The 19439-nt window shown below is 39.3% G+C and overlaps 1 protein-coding gene across 1 annotated transcript; it reads left to right on the plus strand.

Moving 5' to 3' along the window:
• The first annotated feature begins 16672 nt into the window (after window positions 1-16672).
• LOC126667401 (uncharacterized) lies at window positions 16673-17143 on the plus strand. Its single transcript, XM_050360368.1, has one exon. It carries the CDS (start codon window positions 16673-16675, stop codon window positions 17141-17143), a length of 471 nt encoding a protein of 156 aa, XP_050216325.1.
• Window positions 17144-19439: the final 2296 nt, after the last annotated feature.

Here is a 19439-nt window from a genome sequence, read left to right on the forward strand (position 1 = left end):
GAAATAAATACAAACGTTTCACATTTTTAGCGATATAAGCCGAACGTTTACCAACGTTACGAAACAAAACCAAACATTTAAAACGTTACGAAACAAATCCAAACATTTCCCCTTTTTAGCAAATTAAGCCAAACGTTTACAAACGTTACGAAACAAATCCAAGCGTTTCGCCTTTTTAGAAATCTAAGCCAAACATTTACAAACATTATGAAACAAATCCAAGCGTTTCACCTTTTAAGCAATTTAAGCCAAACGTTTACAAACGTTACAAAATTTCAAACGTTTCACCTTTTTTGTGATTTAAGCAAAACGTATACAAATGTTACGAAACAAATCCAAACGTGTCACTTTTTTAGCGATTTAAGCCAAACGTTTACAAACGTTACGAAACAAATCCAATCATTTACCCATTTTAGCGAGTTAAGCCAAACGTTTAAAACGTTACGAAATAAATCCAAACGTTTCACCTTTTTAGCGATTTAAGCCAAACCTTTACAAACGTTACGAAACAAAACCAAGTGTTTCACCTTTCTAGCAATTTAAGCCAAACGTTTACACACGTTACAAAACAAATCCAAGTGTTTCACCTTTTTAGCAATTTAAGCCAAACGTTTACAAACGTTACGAACCAAATCCAAATGTTTCACCTTTTTAGCGATTTAAGCCAAAACGTTTAACAAGTTACGAAACACATCCAAATGTTTCACATTCTTAGCGATTTAAGCAAAACCCTTAAAAACGATATGAAACATAACCAAGCGTTTCACCTTTTTAGCAATTTAAGCCAAAACGTTTACAAACGTTACGAAACAAATCCAAGTGTTTCACCTTTTTAGCAATTTAAGCCGAATGTTTTACAAACGTTATGAAACAAATCCAAATGTTTCACCATTTTAGCGATTTAAGCCAAACGTTTACAAACGTTATGAAACAAAACCAAACGTTTAAAAAGTTAAGAAACACATCCAGACATTTCACATTTTTAGCGATTTAATCAAAACCCTTAAAAACGTTACGAAACAAAACCAAGCGTTTCACCTTTTTAGCAATTTAAGCAAAACGTTTACAAACGTTACTAAATTTCAAACGTTTCAACTTTTTAGCGATTTAAGCCAAACGTATACAAACGTTACGAAACAAATCCAAATGTTTAACCTTTTTAGCGATTTAAGCCAAACGTTTACAAACGTTATGTAATAAATCCTAACGTTTCCTCATTTTAGCGATTTAAGCCAAACGTTTACAAACGTTACGAAACAAATCCAAACGTTTCCCCATTTTAGCAATCTAAGCCATACATTTAAAACGTTACAAAACAAATTCAAACGTTTCACCTTTTTAGCGATTTAAGCCAAATCTTTACAAACGTTACAAAACTGTAATATCCCGTAAAATTTTAATTTATTTTTCGATAATTTCTGACGATTTTCCGGTTGTTTTGTAAATTCGAAGATAGTGGTTTGGTTCGAGTTGGTTCGGGATTTGGGTTGATCTTGGTTCAACCACTTTAATTTTAAAAATAAAAAAAATAAAATGGTTAAATTCTCGTTCGAGAATTAAGATTCTCGAACGAGAATCATGCTTGGGGACTGGTCTTGTATGAGACCAGAAGTTCTCGAACGAGAACCAAGCCCAGCATGGCTGTTCTCGTTCGAGAACCAAACTGCTGTGCGTGGGGGCAGTTTCGTCACGTGATTCCGATCTAATCGACCTACTTAAATACCTAAAATTTACCCGTAATCTATTCTCCATCCTACAAAGAAACCGTAGCCGTCTTTCCCTATCATTTTTGCTGAGGAATCGTCGATCATATAATCGTTCTCAAAGTTTCGGAAAACACATCGGTAAGTTGTTCTAAGAATTTCAGTTTTTGGCTTAAACGGCAATTCCGCATTTTTGATCGTTCTCTCTCGTTTCTAGATCGAAATTGAAACTGTTTGTTTCCAGACGTTCTAGACTCGTGTACCTTCGATTCCCCACCTCGTTTTGGTTGAACGGTACGCTATCGATCTCGTTCCATTTGCCGTACGGTTTCTGTTTTTGGAATTGCTTTAACTATTATTGAGATTTTTGGTTACTGCCGTTTATAATTTCTTTGCTTTGAGCCATGAACTGGTAACCTAGGTGATTATTAGCATCCTTAGTTTATTGGGTTAGCGGAATTGATTGATTGATGTTATGCTGTTGTGTGAAATCGCCGTTTGGTTATGGACGTTTTGATCTTGCTCACTGCCGTTCACTTATGCTTGAATTAATCACTATGGTTTTGCTTTTGAGATGTTGGGTTATTGATTTTGATGAATGATGTGGTTATAGTATGAAGTCTTAATGGTTTGGAGATTAAAAATCAAGTCCAGAAGCTTGAAAATGGAGTTTTTGAGAGTTTAAGGGTGGCGGGGAATGGTGTTTAATTTAAAAGGAAGGTGATGGTCAAATAACCATTATGATCACCAAAGTCTTTTACTTAAACTAAATAAATCCTTAAGGTTAAACTTTAACTAATAACTTGGGTTTTATTTTGATTATAAATTAAATAGTGAAAACGATAGATAATTATAAATTTAGTTAATATAATTACTCGGGTAATCTTATTTAAATAAGTATATCAATTTGGCATGAAATTTGTACTAGTCTTATGTGGTGTCTAATACTCTCTAGAGTTAGGGTCTGTTTTTAATAATTATTTTATTTGTCTAGACCCGTCTATTGTTCGTGCTCCCGAGGCGAACCAGGATTAGTTGCTTGCCGGTTTTCACGTGGATTAGCAAGCAGTGAGTTTGTACTTACTATTTACCGCTTTATTAAGTAAATTCTTATTTTAATATTAAATATATATACTGTACGTATATTTCGAACTGTTTTTATATTATGGCTTTTAGTTGGAACATGTTACCTAATGGGCATTATTACGACTGTGTGCGCACCGGTAATGATATTGGTAAGGTATATATGGAAATGTGGTAACTCGGTGTGAGCATAGCTCTCGGGACCAAATAGAGTAACTCGGTGTAGCACAGCTCTCGGGACTCTGGATATGGTAAAGTGTGGTCAGTGGTAACTTGGTGTAGCTCAGCTCTCGGGACCAGGCCTGTTGGATTATGTTATTTATTTAGAATTGTGGATTAGGGTTCCAACTATTATTCGTAATATCGTTATTAAATGTTTTAAACTATTTTAAAGGTTTTCCACTTAATAAATGTAGATAGTGGTATAAACTCATCTCAGTATATCTGACCCCGTTGTTTTCCCTATTTTTTCCAGGGTTATGATCTGAGAGACTCTGGCGATCTCCGCATTTACTTTTCCTCGGAGGTTCCATTTATTTTTGATAAACTGTGAAACTGTTTTATTCTTAGACCGCAGTAGTAACTAGACGTCTTTATTTTATTCTAGTTGTTATCAGATTGGTCTGACTGATTATTTATTGCTCTGGCATGTTAAACGTTTATTCCGGATTATTTATGTTAAGCCGATTTAATACTATTATTGGAAAGCATGTTATTTTAATTGTTGAATATTATAACTGCTAGATTTAGTCTGAAGTCTCGGTTGCCCCCGAGCATTGGTTTTCTGCAGGTTTACGTGTTTATATGTTAAATGAAAGGCTAGCTACGGGTTTTGGTACTACATTACCCATACCCTAGCGCCGGTCGCGATTCATGAAAATGGGTCGTGACAAACTGGGTATCAGAGCCTGGTTTCAAACCAAGGCCAATTTCTTACTATGTGTTTACTCTGTTAAGTATGGTTGTGTCTTAGGAACTACTGCGGATATATGTTTCTATCATGTCTTTAAAAATGTCATCTTTTGATTTTTAAAACATTCTGCCAACACCAATAGGATTGCGTCGAGTCAGTCATTATATGTTGATTTGATGCTGTTAAATGTTAATTTTATTTCACTTGGGTGAATATTTTAATGCTGTTGATTTATCGGGAAATCCTAATTTGTTTCTTGTTTTGTTTCATACTTGGGTATGAATTATATGTTATTTAAATTGTTTTTGTTCAATCCTTAGGATATGGACAATGTTGTTCGTACTCGTCGTAGTCGTCTTACCAGCAGCAGAGACCTGCGTTTACACAGTCTGTAGGGTACTCTCAACCTGCAGCATCTTTTGGTGGCCAGCGGGGCCGTGGTTCTGGTGGAAAAGGTTTTGGTGGCCGTGGTAACGTTGGCAGAGGTTCCAACAGTTATGGTGCTGGGCAAAGTTCGCAGCAACAGCCGCAGGGTTAGGCCAGAGTGTTCGCACTTACTCCTCAGGATGCGCGTGCATCAAATGCTGTGGTGCAAGGTACGATTCCGATTTCTCTTCACTACTAAAAAACAGCGATTTCGCGACGGAAATTAGCGACGAACTAAGGATCCGTCGCGAAATCGCTGTTTTAGCGACGGATTTAGCGACCGGCGCTTTATCCATCGCCAATATGTGAATTTTTGTGGCGGGTGAAGTCCCGCCATTTTAGCGACGGATAATCCGTCGCAAATACGTCGCCAAAATGGCGGGAATTTGGAGGGAAAGGAATCCGCCAAATTTTTGGTGAAAATTTGCGACGGATTGGTTCAATCCGTCGCTAAAGTGTAACAAAATTAAACGCATCGTTTCATTTTACCGTTTAGCGACGGAATGAAGTTATCTGTCGCTAATATTTAGCGACGGATAACTTGTATTCGTCACTAAATGCTAGGTAAATGAAACGCACCGTTTCACTTACCAATTTACGGCGGATTTACTTTTTTGGCGACGGATTGCGTCCGTCGCTAAAAAGGAAACCCTATTTGAAGCAGAACGCTTCTTCTTCTTCTCCATTTTTCATTTCAATTACAGTTTTTCCTCCGGCCACCGATTTTTCTTCTGCCTTTTGTCCTCCGGCCATCGTTTTCTCCCCTTTTTGAAACGCCCACCACCCTACCGTTTTCTCCCCTTTTTGGAAACGCCTAACACCCTCCACCGTTTTCTCCACCACTGCTGCCGCCGCTCCTCTCCTCCTCCGGCTGCCACTGCTCCTCCTCCGGCGAGGTTGGTTTTACTTATTAGCTTTTCATTATAAATATAATTGGTTTTTTAATTTTTAATTTTTTTTTCTCTTTTTTGGCAGCCTCCTCCACTACCACTGTCACCGCCGCTCCTCCTCCGGCTGCCACTGCCTCCTCCGTTGCCGCTGCATTCTCCGGCTTCCACTGTTAAGGTTAGTATTCATTTGTTAATTTATAATGAATTTATTAAATTATTTAATTAGGTTAGTTGATTGTTAGATTAGGTTAGTTAATTAGATTTTAGTTAATTCAATTAGATTAATCTAGTATGTTAGTATAGATTATTAATTAAAATTTTGGTTAGTTAAAATTAAAATTAGGTTAGTTAATTAATGTTATTACTATATATATATATATATATATTAATTAATTATATATATATATATATATATATTAATTAATTATTAGATTACAATAAATATTATTTTCAATAAAATAATATATTAAAAGGTTAGTAATTTGTTAATTTTAATTTTATAGTAGTTAGGTTAATTTATATTTGAAGTAGTTAATTTGAATTGGAAATTTGAATTAGTTAATTTATATTAATTAATAATAGTTTGCTTATAATTTTTGTTTATTTGTGTTAATTAGTTAGTTAAATTAGGTTATTTCATTAGTGCAATCTAGGTTAATTAGTATAATTAATATAGTAGAGTTTTTAATTAAGTTGAGATAAAATTGGTTAATCCGTGTAATTTAGGTTAATTAGTGTAATTAGCGTTATAAATGTAATTTTCAATGTAATTGGATTGTTTTGTTGGATTGTGCTATGTAATTTTCTTGTAGGGCTTCCCTGAAAAATGGGTGATGCTCATTTTCAGGGGAAGTGCTGCCAAATTTTTAGTAGAAAAACGAAGTTGTTAAATATTAATATATAATTAAATTGATAGGTTTGCATTGGTTGACGGTTGCTGGTAGCTGTTTATTGCCGCACAACTTTATTCCGACTGATCTTATTGTTTCTCCGATCCTTTGTGGTTCTGCGCGTCAACAAGTAGGTGTTATATTATTTTTTGTTTTTTTAAATTTTTTTATGGTACATTGAATTGGAACATTCAACCTAAATTGAATTCGATTTTATTCCCACCGAATAAAATCGTAAACCTAGCCGTAGAGTTCCCGTCCCGTGTGTTCAAGCGATTGAACGAAACGGGATTGTACAGTTTGTACAGTTCGCAAAACTGGTCCTCCCGTAACTCGATCACGAAAATTATATATGTCTAGTGGCGGTAGAAAAATATTCGGTTGTTTTCCAGCGTTTGTTCTCCGGGTGGATGTATAGTATATGTTATGTAACGTTTATTCCTCGCGGAATATATAATTAGCGTTACACCACATATGCTAAATATCGCACTGAAGGAGAACGACGCCGGAAGGCTCCCGAATATTTTTCTCCGTTGCTAGGCATATATCGTGGCCGAGTTAAGGGGAGCCAGTTTTGCGAATGGGATAGGTCCATACCTTTAAAGCAGTCAATTACATTGACTTTGCTATTCTCGAGCGAAAACCCTCCTAATTATCCGTGCTACAGAAATGGATACAGACCGAAGTTGGATGTATAGGCGGCTCCAGGGCGGGTTGTTGTACCCTGGTTTTGAGGAGCGCGTCCAAGAGTTTGTAAATTTTGCTTTACGCCATCCAGCGTGTATGAGCGGGCCCGATATTAAATGCCCTTGCCCCAGGGTGGGATGTAAAAATACGAGTTACCGAGATGTCGAAACAGTGAAGCTCCACATTTTGCAGAAAGGGTTTGTTAAAGATTATCAAGTTTGGGTTTTTCATGGGGAGGGAAATGTTTTAAATCCCCGTCCTGTTACACAACTGCCGGAGTATGACGTTGACATGGAATATGAGGGGGGTGACGAGTTCAGCTCAGTTCAGAGAATGGTTATTGATGCTGCGGGTCCAGAAGTAGTGTTAACGGAGGAGGAGCCGAATAATGAAGCTAAACATTTTTATGATATGATGCGTGCGGCCGAAGAACCTGTATGCCCCGGTAATAGCAAACATTCTCCCTTGTCTGCAGCTGCTAAAATGTTGGACATCAAATGTCGACATAGTGGGTCAGTAGCTTTAGTAGATGATGTGACCGAATTTATACAAGAGCTGCTCCCAGAGGACAACAAGATGCCAAAGAACTTTGCTGAAATAAAGAAGATAGTCAGAGGTCTTGGGTTGCCGGTTGAAGTTATCGATTGCTGTTTCCGCAACTGCATGATTTATTGGGGGTCAGACGCGGAGTTAACGCGATGCAAAATTTGCGATCACGAACGGTGGAAACCGCCCCCTAAAGGAAATTCTGTGAAAAGACGAGTTAACGTCCCTTATAGGAAAATGTTTTATTTTCCTATAACTCCGAGACTGCAGAGGTTGTACGCTTCTAAAGCCACCGCCAAGCATATGACGTGGCACGCAGAACACGAAATGGTTGATGGAAAGATGTGTCACCCGTCAGACTCCCCGGCGTGGAAACATTTCAGTGAATTGCATATAGTGTTTGCGGCAGAAGTTCGAAATATCAGACTGGGCCTGTGTACTGATGGGTTTCAGCCATTTGGGGCCTTCGGGCAGAATTATTCATCATGGCCTGTAATTTTGACACCATACAATCTCCCCCCAGGGATGTGTATGAAAGATGAGTTCATGTTTTTAACTGTTATTGTCCCTGGGCCTCGAAATCCTAAACACCAAATGGATATTTTACTGCAGCCGTTGATAGCTGAGCTGAACCAACTGTGGGAATTCGGAGTGCAGACATTCGACGTTCAAAGGCGACAGAATTTCCAAATGAAAGCGGCACTTATGTGGACAATTAATGATTTTCCTGGTTATTCGATGTTGTCTAGCTGGAGCACATCTGGGAGACTGGCTTGCCCACACTGCATGGAAAATACGGAAGCTTTTACGCTTAAAGGGAGTAGAAAACAGTCGTGGTTTGACTGTCACAGAAAGTTCTTGCCTCGTGGTCACCCGTACCGTTGTAATACAACTTATTTCCGAAAAGGAAAAACCGTAAACAATAGTTTCAGACAGCCGAAAACCGGAGAAGAATTGTTGGCAGAGGTGGACAGTCTGGGATTTATGAAGGCATATGAAATTGGGGCTGAGAAAAATAATGCTGCGAAGTCGGAAAATTATGGTTGGAATAAAAAAAGTATATTCTGGGATTTGCCGTATTGGAAAACGAATCTAATTCGTCACAATCTCGATGTCATGCATATTGAGAAAAACGTATTCGACAACATTTTCAATACTGTACTAAATATTCCCGGGAAAACGAAAGACCATGCAAAATCGAGAGAAGAGTTGAATGACATATGTGCTCGGCCTGAGTTAGCAAAAGATCCGGTTACTGGAAGATTTCCTAAGGAAATGTATGCTTTGGACAGGGACGAAAAAAAGGCTTTGCTCGAGTGGATTAAGTTAATAAAATTTCCAGATGGCTACGCGTCCAACTTGTCCAGATGTGTCGATACAATCGGTATGAAAATGCATGGAATGAAAAGTCACGACTGCCACATTTTTATGCAAAGACATATGCCAATCGCTCTCCGTGAGCTATTACCGAAGGAAGTGTGGGAGCCTATAACAGAGTTGAGTATCTTCTTTCGCGAGTTAACCTCTACGTCTCTAACAGAGAAAGATCTAGATCGTATGAGGCTGGAAATCCCAAAGATATTGTGTAAGCTGGAACGTATTTTTCCTCCCAGCTTTTTTGACTCCATGGAACATCTACCCGTACATCTACCGTACGAAGCTATGATGGCAGGGCCGGTTCAGTATCGCTGGATGTACCCATTTGAAAGGTAATATTACTGAAGTTTCTCAATTCTGTGTATCAGTATATTAACATGTAATGTTTACTTACTGTGGCGTATGTGGAATCAGATATTTGAGAAAACTGAAAAAAAAAGTGAGCAATAAAGGGAGGGTGGAAGGAAGCATTAGTAGCGGATACTTAAATGAAGAAATCGCAAAATTTGCAGCTTATTATTTTTCAGAAGGTGACCCAATGATACCTGAGCGGCTGCAAAGAAATGAAGTTTGTGACATTGAAGTCGACGACGATGTTGAGAGACTATCGATTTTCAAGCCGCAAGGGCAATCAGTGGGTGCTTGCCGCAAGAGATATCTTGAAGATGCTGAGATTGTTGCTGCCCGGACATATGTTCTGTTGAATTTTTCAGAAATTGAAAATTACAGAGAGTAAGCTTTAATACAGTTGTCAATGTAATTAACAATGATTATTTAGCTTCTAATTATTGTTTTCTTCGTAACTAAAGGGTATTCGAAGGCGAGTTGCGTAGAGGAAACCCTGAAATCAGCACCTCGCAAATTGAAGCAAAGTTCGAGAGTGACATTGCCTGCTGGTTTCAACAATATGTAAGTATTTTACAGAATATATTTCGATTCTTTTAGTTAAAAGTTCCGATTTATAATACACTTTTACGCTTCAGGTGCAAGATCCAACTGTCTGTACCAATCCCTTCATTCTTAGTCTCGCTAAAGGACCTCTTAGATCAGTCAGAACATTTAAGGGGTACCGTGTAAACGGGTTCAAGTTTCAGACTCAAGCTTATGGGGAGGAACAACTTACAATGAATAGTGGAGTCTGCGTAAGGGGAACTCAATATGTCGATAGCGAAAATGACTTTTATGGATTTCTGACAGACATAATTGAGTTAGAGTATCCAGCGCTTCCAATGAAAACGACTGTCTTATTTAAATGCGAATGGTTCGACCCAGCGCAAAATTCAGGCACAATAAGTAACAAAAAATACAACATGGTGGATATTAATAACAGAAGGAGATACAACAAGTATGAACAGTTCATCTTAGCTGAACAGGCCGACCAAGTTCATTACCTGCCATATCCGAGTAAAAGAAGGGATAAAATAAATTGGTGGGCAGTTTGCATGATAAAGGCGCGATCAGAGCTTGACATGCCCGAGGGGATTATCCCGGCCTTTCAAGATGACATAGAAGAAAATCCTCTCATTGTTGCAACAGAAGACAATCCGACATATTTGGCTGATCAAACTGGAGAAGCTGAGGAAGATGCGTTGTTCATGCCTCCTGAACAAGAAACAGAAGATGAGTTCATCACATCCTCATCAGACGAAGATGAAAGCGAAGAACTTTAGTAGTTTAGTATATTTTATGCACTAGATTTTTGCAACCATAATTAATTGTTAAAGATGATGTATTAACGCTGCTCGAATTTATGTTTTTTAATTATATTATTCATGTGTACACTTGTTGAATTTGAATTTATATTTCATAGTTTTATGTTTCACGAAGGAATGTATAATTTTATTAATAAATGTGTTGGTTGTTTGTCGAACATTTAAAATTGATGTATGTGCAGGTATGAGGGGTCGCGGTCGAGGATCAGGCACAGGCCGAGGACGCGGACGGGGATCAGACCCTGTTCCTGGCGATGACAACGTTGCTGAGGAGCAGCAGCAGTTAGAGGCTGGAGCACCTGTTCAGCCTCGGCAGTAGCGTGAGCCTGGCGAGCCCCCGGCTGTTCTGGACGACCGGGGTAGGGCGAGGGTTCACCCGGACCCTAGCAGGTATGTTTACAATTTAGTTTTCCATGTTTAAATTGTAATATGTATATATACTAAACTATGCCTAAAAAATCACAGGACGATGTTGATCGACTCTGGGCCTGTTTCACGGGCTATGCGGGAGATTTTTAGGAAGTGCTGGTTCGATAATGGAACAACATGGCGCTTTCTAACAGCCGAGCAGAGGGAGTTCTACTTCCAGGAGTTTCAGGTAATTCAATTTAAAGCTTCGTAACGTTTAAATTATGTTTTTTTTAAAAAAACTAACTAATGCAACATGTTTGTACTGTTTGCAGAAAGAGTTCTGGTGGGATAGTGCGGCGTACAGCGAGGAGGTCATTAGACAAGTCTTCATGGTCCATGCAGCAAACCGCTACAAAGACAACATCCACAGAATGAGGAGGACGCAACAGAAGCATATTTCTGTGACCTAGGACATCTGGGATGCTTGGAACGCGTTCTGGAACTCAGAGAAAGAGAAGAAAAGGTCAGAAACCGCCCGAGCAAATCGGATGAGCGAGCCAGCGGGCGCCGGTTCTGGACCTGTCTGCCATACTGGTGGATCTCGCTCTGCTTTGAAGCATATGGATGTGATGGTTTGTTTTAAAATTCAGTAATTAAAATACTTAAATAACGTATTTATTTTATTTTGATACTAATTGAATTGTATTTTTTATTTTAGGAAAGGGAGCTTGGCCGGAAACCGAGTGCGACGGAGTTGTACACTCGCCTTCACTCCACGAAGGCTGACAAGAAGCCGGTCGACAAACGGGCTCAAGATATGACTGTAAGTTTTTATTAAACTTGTAATTCTCTAAGTTGAATTTTTTTTTTGAGGGAAGATTAAGTATATTAATCAGAAAAAGCTGAGTAATCAGCAATTACATTGAGAGCAACTTCTGGAGGGGCATACCCCAACCAGATAGAGAAATCGTCTATACTACGCAGGGCCATTCTTGCCAAGTTATGAGCCACCATATTAGTTTCCCTTCTAGCAAACTTAAAACCTAGGCAAATATTGTTCCTAAGCATATTAAAACAGTCCTGGGCCAATAGACCTATCTCATTGCAAGGCAAAGGTTTGTTGTTGAAGGCTTCTATTACGACCTTTGAATCAGAGTTGATTGTAAAGGGAATAAGATTCACTTCTTTTGCCAAGCTGATACCATCACGAATAGCATAAGTCTCACCAATGTCCACAGAGGTTGTGAAGGTATATCTCCTATTGGCGGCCGCCTTGACCTGACCCGTATGGTCACGAATCACTACAGCTGTACTGAAGGATTTCCTGTCAGGGCTGAAGCTAGCATCCACATTCACCCCATACGTATTCCTTTTTGGGGGAACCCATCTGTTATCCTGCTCCCTAGCTTGAAGATGGCCTGCTTGGTGATTGCATCTAGTTTGGGCTTGCTGGAACTCATCGATGAAATGGGTGGCCCATTCGCTAAGCTGGGCTGCAGGCTTCATGCTGCTGCCAAAAACCTTCCCATTTCTGTTACTCCAGATCATCCACAACATAACCCCAAAGATCAGGAATTCAGACTTTTGGAGACGAATAAAAGCATCAAAAATAAGATCTTGCATGTTCCAGTTTCTAGCTGGATTCAAGAGTCTTGAACATGGCCATTCTTACCAGGCAGCTTTGGCGTTTTTACAGAACCAAAAAACGTGGATCAAAGTCTCACAGTTACCATGGCAAAAGGGGCAGGAGGTGTCAATGCTCATACCTTTGCTTTTCAGATTAGACTTAGCAGGGAGCCAGTTATGGTAGCATCGCCAGATGAAGATTTTGACTTTTGAGGGAAGTTTCATTTTCCAGAGAGAGGTCCACCATTTCATGCTTCTGGTAGGGTCTGAACCCGAAGCCGTACCCTTGAGCTTAACTGCAATCAAATACCCACTTCTCACCTCAAAGGAGCCTTTCTTTCCATAGTGCCATCGTAGGATGTCAGGCTGGGGACTATTTGGAAGAGGGATTTGGGTGATGCACTCAACCTCGTCGAAGGTGAATCATGACATAAGGAGGGAGGAATTCCATTGCCCAGAGGCATCAATCAGGGCATCAACTGTCGCATTCTCTTCCATCAGAATACTAGGTCTGCTCAGGATCTTAAAGGAGCTTTCCCTTGGAATCCAGGGGTCTTTGAAAATTCTGATTAGAGAGCCATCTCCTACTCGCCATCTGATTCCTGCCAGAATGATTTCTCTTGCCCAATGGATGCTTTTCCAGGTGAATGAAGCAGTTCTGGGGCAGGTTGCAGTCAGGAAGCTCTCTTCCTTGAAATATCTGCTCTTGTAGATTTTAGACAGAATGCTATCTGGTTTTGTGAATACCCTCCAGGCTTGTTTTGCAAGAAGGCTCATATTGAAGCATTCAAGGTCCTTGAAGCCCAAACCCCCGGCACTTTTAGGCCTGCACAGAGAGTTCCACTTGGCCCAGTGAATTTTCTTTGCCCCAGGTTGGCTCCCCCACCAGAACCGGTTGCATAATCTTTCAATTTCATCCAGGAGGCCTCTTGGAAACCTGAAGCAGCTCATGTAGTAAGTGGGTATGGCTTGTATGATGGCTTTGAGAAGGATCTCCTTGCCACCAATGGAGAACAGGTTGCTCTTCCAACTTTGGAGTTTGTTCAAAATCTTATCCAGGATGCTCTTGAAGCTCTGGCTTTTGTTTCTGCCTATGGAGGAGGGTAGACCGAGGTACTTCTCGTGGCACTTTACTTGAGGCACCTGAAAGATTTGTTGAATTTCATCTTTGATGTGCTGAGGGGTACCCTTGCCAAAAGACACAGCTGACTTCTCGAAATTGATGAGTTGGCCTGAGGCTTTACTGTAGGTGAGAAGGATGTTCACAATGGCCCTACACTCTGTCACATTTGCTCTGGAGAAGAGGAGACTGTCGTCCGCGAAGAAAAGGTGAGAAACAGAGCAACCACTGCCAAAATTTACCCCATGTATCACCCCAGATTCCACCCCCTGGTTGATAAGACAGGTTAAGCCTTGAGCACAAATAATGATCTATTAGATTGAAAATGCTTGTTGGTTAGCTGTTAAACATGTTTATTATTGGATTATATACTGGAATTTGCTTGCAGGACTTCCCTGAAAAATGGGTGATGCTCATATTACAGAGGAAATGCTGTCGAAATTTCGTTAGAAATTAGGTTTACTTTGTAATATGTTATGCATTTTTGGTTGCTTGAAAACTAAACTGATATCTTTTTTATTGTTTTGTAGGACGCCATCACTGAGAGGCTTGCTGCTGCGACACAGCCTCAGACCGGAGAGGGTAGCTCCTCGACCCCAGCTGCAGTGGACGAGACCCAGGTGTTTCTAGACATCGAGGGCATCAACAAGAAGAAACGCGTGTACGGGTTGGGTTCTGCGAGCAGCAGGTACGCCGGGCCAAGCAGCAGGGTGCAGCGAGGCAGCTCTTCTAGGACGTCGCAGCAGGCAGACGAGGAGGTCGAGCGCCGTGTGCAGGCCGGCATTCAGGAGGGTCTGCGACTGGCTCGGGAACAGCAGGCTGCGAACATGGCCCAGATGATATGCGAGGAGATTGCCAGGATGATTCCTAACCTTCCAGCAGAGTATCGGCCACAGCGCCCACCTACCCCACCAGACGATGACGACACACCAGCTTTGTAGTGTCGTGTTAGTTTATTTTATTACAAACATGTAATACAGTTTTTTTATATTCTGACGTTTATATGTATACTCTTATATTTATATATATATATATATATTTATTTGTCAGTTTTAATTGATTGTAATTCATAATTGAATTGTTTTACTGTATTTAAAACGACAGGGGAAAACGGCAAAAAAATACCATAAACCGGCAGAAAAATGCCGAAAAAAAATTAAATTTGCGACGGACTTTGGTATTTGCGACGGACGTGTCCGTCGCAAATTCATCAGCTTTTGGAGACAAAAGCTGATGAATTGGCGACGGATGTTTTCCGTCGCTGATTTGCGACGGATATATCCGTCGCAGACCCCTCAGCTTTCGTCTCCAAGGCTGAGGCATTTGCGACGGAAATGTCCGTCGCAAAAGCCACAAGTTTCGTCGCAAATTTGTCTCCAAACGAAATGATTTGGAGACACATTTGCGACGGAGGTTGTGGCTTTTGCGACGGACATTTCCGTCGCAAAATTAGCCACGGACACGTTTTTGGTCGCAAATTTTGTTTGCGACCAAATATGTTGCGACGGATACGGTCCGTCGCAAATCCGTCGCAAAGGTGGTTTTGCGACGGAAATGAGGGCTTTAGCGACGGAATTTTCCGTTGCTAAAGCCCTGTTTTCTTGTAGTGCTTACTGATGCTTTGGTGTTATTTGATGCGGGTGCAACCCATTCGTTTGTTTCTACTTGTTTTGCAGGAAAATTGGGTATTGCACCATCTGTTTTGAGTGAACCTCTAGCTGTGTCTACACCTATGTCTGAAGGCGTAGTAGTGGACGTCATTTATCCTTCTTGTCCAGTGGTTATTCAGGGTACAAAATTATTTGCTAATTTTATTGTGCTTGACGTTCTTTCTTTTGATGTCATCTTGGGGATGGATTGGTTGTCACACCACTTTGCTTCTACTGGCTATCGAGGGAAGTCAGTCGAGTTTAGGATTCCAGGTGATCTACCTTTTTCCTTTCATGGAGAAAAGGCGGAGACACCTAAGAATCTGATTTCCGCCATCAAGGCGAAGTGGATGTTAGGCAAGGGTTGCCAGGGTTTTCTTGCTGTGGTTCGAGATGTGGAAGCAGAAGTTAGTGATATGCATAGTGTTCCGATAGTGAATGAGTTCACTGATGTGTTTCCAGAGGAATTGCCTAGATTACCACCTGATCGTGATATTGAGTTTTGTATTGATGTGGTTTCTGGTACAGAAATTGACGAGAAAATAAATCACTAAGACGAGGGAAGAAACAACAGAAATTGACGAGAAAATAAAAACAGGAGTGACGAAGAATGCCCAGGAAATCAAGAGAATGGAAATGAAAAATCCGACGAGCAAACCCCTGAAACACCCAGAAATGAGCAAAATCAAGACGTTGCCCGAAGCGGGTTAAACTCAAAAAGAGAAGAACAAAGGGAGAGAGAGAGAAAGAAGATGCCCCACCTAGAAGCAAACGACAAGACAGAGACGCAGGGAAAGAGCAACCGAAGAAAAAACACCAAGAAGGGGAGGGCGAGTCCTCAGAATCACCCCAAAAGAGCAAAGCCACATATGTAGTCGAAGAAGATCTAGAAGAAAAGATAGCCAAGGCACTCAAGCAATTGAAGTCAGAAGAGGTGGATATAGACGATCTCAGGCTGGAGGGATCACCCCTTTCGCCCGAAATCATGGAGGAAACCATTCCATATATCATGAAGTTACCAGTCCTGCCAATGTTCAATGGAGAAGGGGACCCGCGAGATCATACTTCCAGATTCATAGCCACCATGGGGCTACTCAGCGTATCAGACGTAATTCTATGCAGGGTATTCCCAACCACACTCACTGGTACCGCCCAAAGGTGGTACAACAAACTGAATTCAGGATCCATCAAAAGCTTCGCCTCACTGTCGACAGAATTCCTCAACAGATATCTCACGAATATACCAGCCAAAACAACCACAAGCATCCTAAGATCATGCATTCAGGAAGAAGGAGAAACGCTAAGAAGCTATATCGAACGATTCAACAAACAAGCTATGAAGATCGATAATCTGAACGTTGACATGGCAACCAAAGCATTGCGAGAAGGAACACGATTCGGAAAACTAGTAGACAAGCTGCTGGTTAATAAACCCACGACTTTCTCGAATCTGATGGGCATAGCCCAAAAATACTTCGAGCTAGACGAGGGCCGGAGGGCGATTCATGGGAAAGAATTAAAGGGAAAAGAGTCGAAAGAGAAATTCAAATAGAAGACGAATTCAAAATCCGAAGATAGAAGAGGAAGGCATGAAGAAAGTAGGCGATTCGCCCCCCAAACAAGATACGAACCGAGGTACGACCCCCGAGACGATGAAAACAACTTCACACCATTGAACACCAGCCGAACTAACGTCCTCATGTGGATCAAAGAGAACGTAAAAAATGTAGTATGGCCACCGAAGATGAAAGCCGAAATAAGGGACACAAGAAAGTACTGCAAATTCCACGAAGACTACGGACATGAAACAGACAGCTGCATAGATTTGAAAGTCGCAATCGAAAGAATGATAGACACAGGAGAATTGAGGAAATTTGTGGCCCACAAAGCGAAAAACAATGACAAGGGAGAAAAAAGAAGTAGAGATGACAAAGGAAAAGAAAAAGAAGACGAACGCCCATCCAAAATGTTGGGAACCATACATATGATCAATGAAGGAGGACACAGCAGCTCAACGATTAGAAGAAAGCAAAGGAAAAAGGTGATGAACATCAGAGAAACCCACATGCCACCCGTAATCTTCGATGTTGAAGATTATGAGCACGTGAAAGCACCCCATAATGATGCCTCGGTGGTAACTACTATCATTGAGAATTGGAACATGGAGTGAATCCTAATCGATGAAGGAAGAGCAGTGAATCTCATGACGAACGCGGCGTACAATATGCTTGGAGGAACCGCGTCAAGGTTGCGCCAAGTCCCGATCCCACTATAAGGACCCAGTGGCCCCTCCATCAATCCGTTACGGGCAAGCACATTGGAAGTAATAATCGGCCCAGAGAGAGGAATCAATAAAAAGGTTATGTCACTATTTAACATAGTTGACATGGAGCTAACATACAACGCTATCCTCTGAAGACCTTTCCTTCATGACTCAGCTGCAGTGACTAGCATAAGAGCATTGGCGATAAAAATACCAACCGAAAAGGGAGTAGTGACGCTGAGAGGAGATCAGAATATAGCTAAGAAATGCTACGATGAGTCTGTGCTGGACCTCCAAGAAAACAAGACCGAGAAGAAGGAATAATAGGAAGGAAAAACGACCCATCGCTAGTAAAGATCTTAGGTTTAATACATCATTTGACCCTTAAATTATTCACTTTTATTCTCTAAAACTCTTAAACTAATTTCTTGTTCTATTGGACCTCTTAACTTCTTCTTTTTTTCTATTTAACCCCTCAACTGCAATTTTTTTTACCGATCTGACCTTTGTCGTCCAACGTGGAAAAATCGCGTGTTTTCAAACGCTTTGAAGCATGTGAAGGATAATTAAAATGCATAAATTATTCTATTTAACCCCTGAACTACACTATTTTATTTTATTTTCCTAGTGCACCTTCAAACTGTTAATTTTTACCTATTTAACCTTTTCGAAAATATAATTATTTATTTTTCAACCATTTTATGTCTAGCATGAATGATTAGAAGCATATAAATTAATTTATGTACGATCACATATAAATTTTTTTAAAATAAATTTATTTTAAATTTTAATATAAATTGTTAAAGACAATAGAAATGAAAATATAGAAAAATAAAAAATATTAAAAATTATTAAAATAATTACATGATATAACTTCTTATGCATGTAAATATTTGTTTACATTTCAATAATGACAAAGGGAGTTTGTCTATTTTTGACGATTTTATAAAATATATAAATTTACTATACTGTGATAATATTAAATAAAAATTTAATTTTTAAAAAAATTATAATAATTAGTGCGTTTCACGAATTTTTTATTTTTAAATTTTTAATATACCAGCTTTTAATTTTTTACAATTTCAAACCTTTCAAATAAATTCAATTTTATTAAATTTTATGTTAAAATTGAAAAACACGCTAAATTCCATAATTTTTAAAGTTTTTAAGTCTTAAATATTTCAAATAATATATAAAGTACATCACTTTTTATTTTAAATTAAAAAAATATATTTAAACTTAATATATTTTTTGACCCCTAAACTTTACGTTTTTGTTCCATGTGACCTCTAAACTATTTTAATGTTCTATTGGACCTCTTAACTATTTTTTTGGTTCTATTTAACCCCACGTCAGCAAAGCCATGTCAGCAATTTTATCCATGTCAGCGCGCGTTATGTGCACGTTTCGAATGAAGGGTTAAATAGAACAAAAAAAAGTTAAGGGTCCAATAAGACACGAAATTAGTTTAGATGTCACAAAGAATAAAATGGTATAGTTTAGGGGTCAAATGATGTATTAAGCCAAAAATCTTACATCTTATCCGATGGTGTCACAACTATCTTTAATGTTTTGTATGCAGTCTTTTTATCAATAAAAGTTCAATTTTCCTACTATATGATTGGCTGGACGAAATCACAAAAGAAACAAAAATCAAGATCCATCATTAAATCAAAGATGAAAATAATAAAAATTGAGTTTAGATTAACTCAAAAAAGGCGAACCGCCACAAGAGTTCAAATTAACTCAAAAAAGGCAAACCGCCGTAAAAGAGTTTAGATTAAATCAAACAAAACAAAATCATGAGTTTAGATTAACTCGAATAAAAGAGTTTAGATTAACTCGAACAAAACAAAAACCGCCCAAGCAAAGAGTTTAGATTAACTCCCGAGGCGAAAAGACAAACTGATTCTAAATCAAGCATCGACTATAAAAATATTAAATATACCAAATAAAATAGAAGCAAACATTTGATCCGATATTGAAGTAAAAGGAGATGTATTCATAAATCAGAATTACAAAAAGTATAAAACAAGATACAAAAAGAAAAAAACAAAAATCTATTTGGCGCGATCCTTCGACATTTTCTCAAGAAGATCACGAGCAATGGCTTGAGGATCCAACCCGTTGACTCCAAACAGATCAATGTTTGGGTTCTGCTCCAAAAGCTTTCTTCCAATAGCAAGGTGATACTCACTAATCA

Source organism: Mercurialis annua, linkage group LG1-X, assembly GCF_937616625.2.
Source record: "Mercurialis annua linkage group LG1-X, ddMerAnnu1.2, whole genome shotgun sequence".
Lineage (NCBI taxonomy): Eukaryota > Viridiplantae > Streptophyta > Magnoliopsida > Malpighiales > Euphorbiaceae > Mercurialis > Mercurialis annua.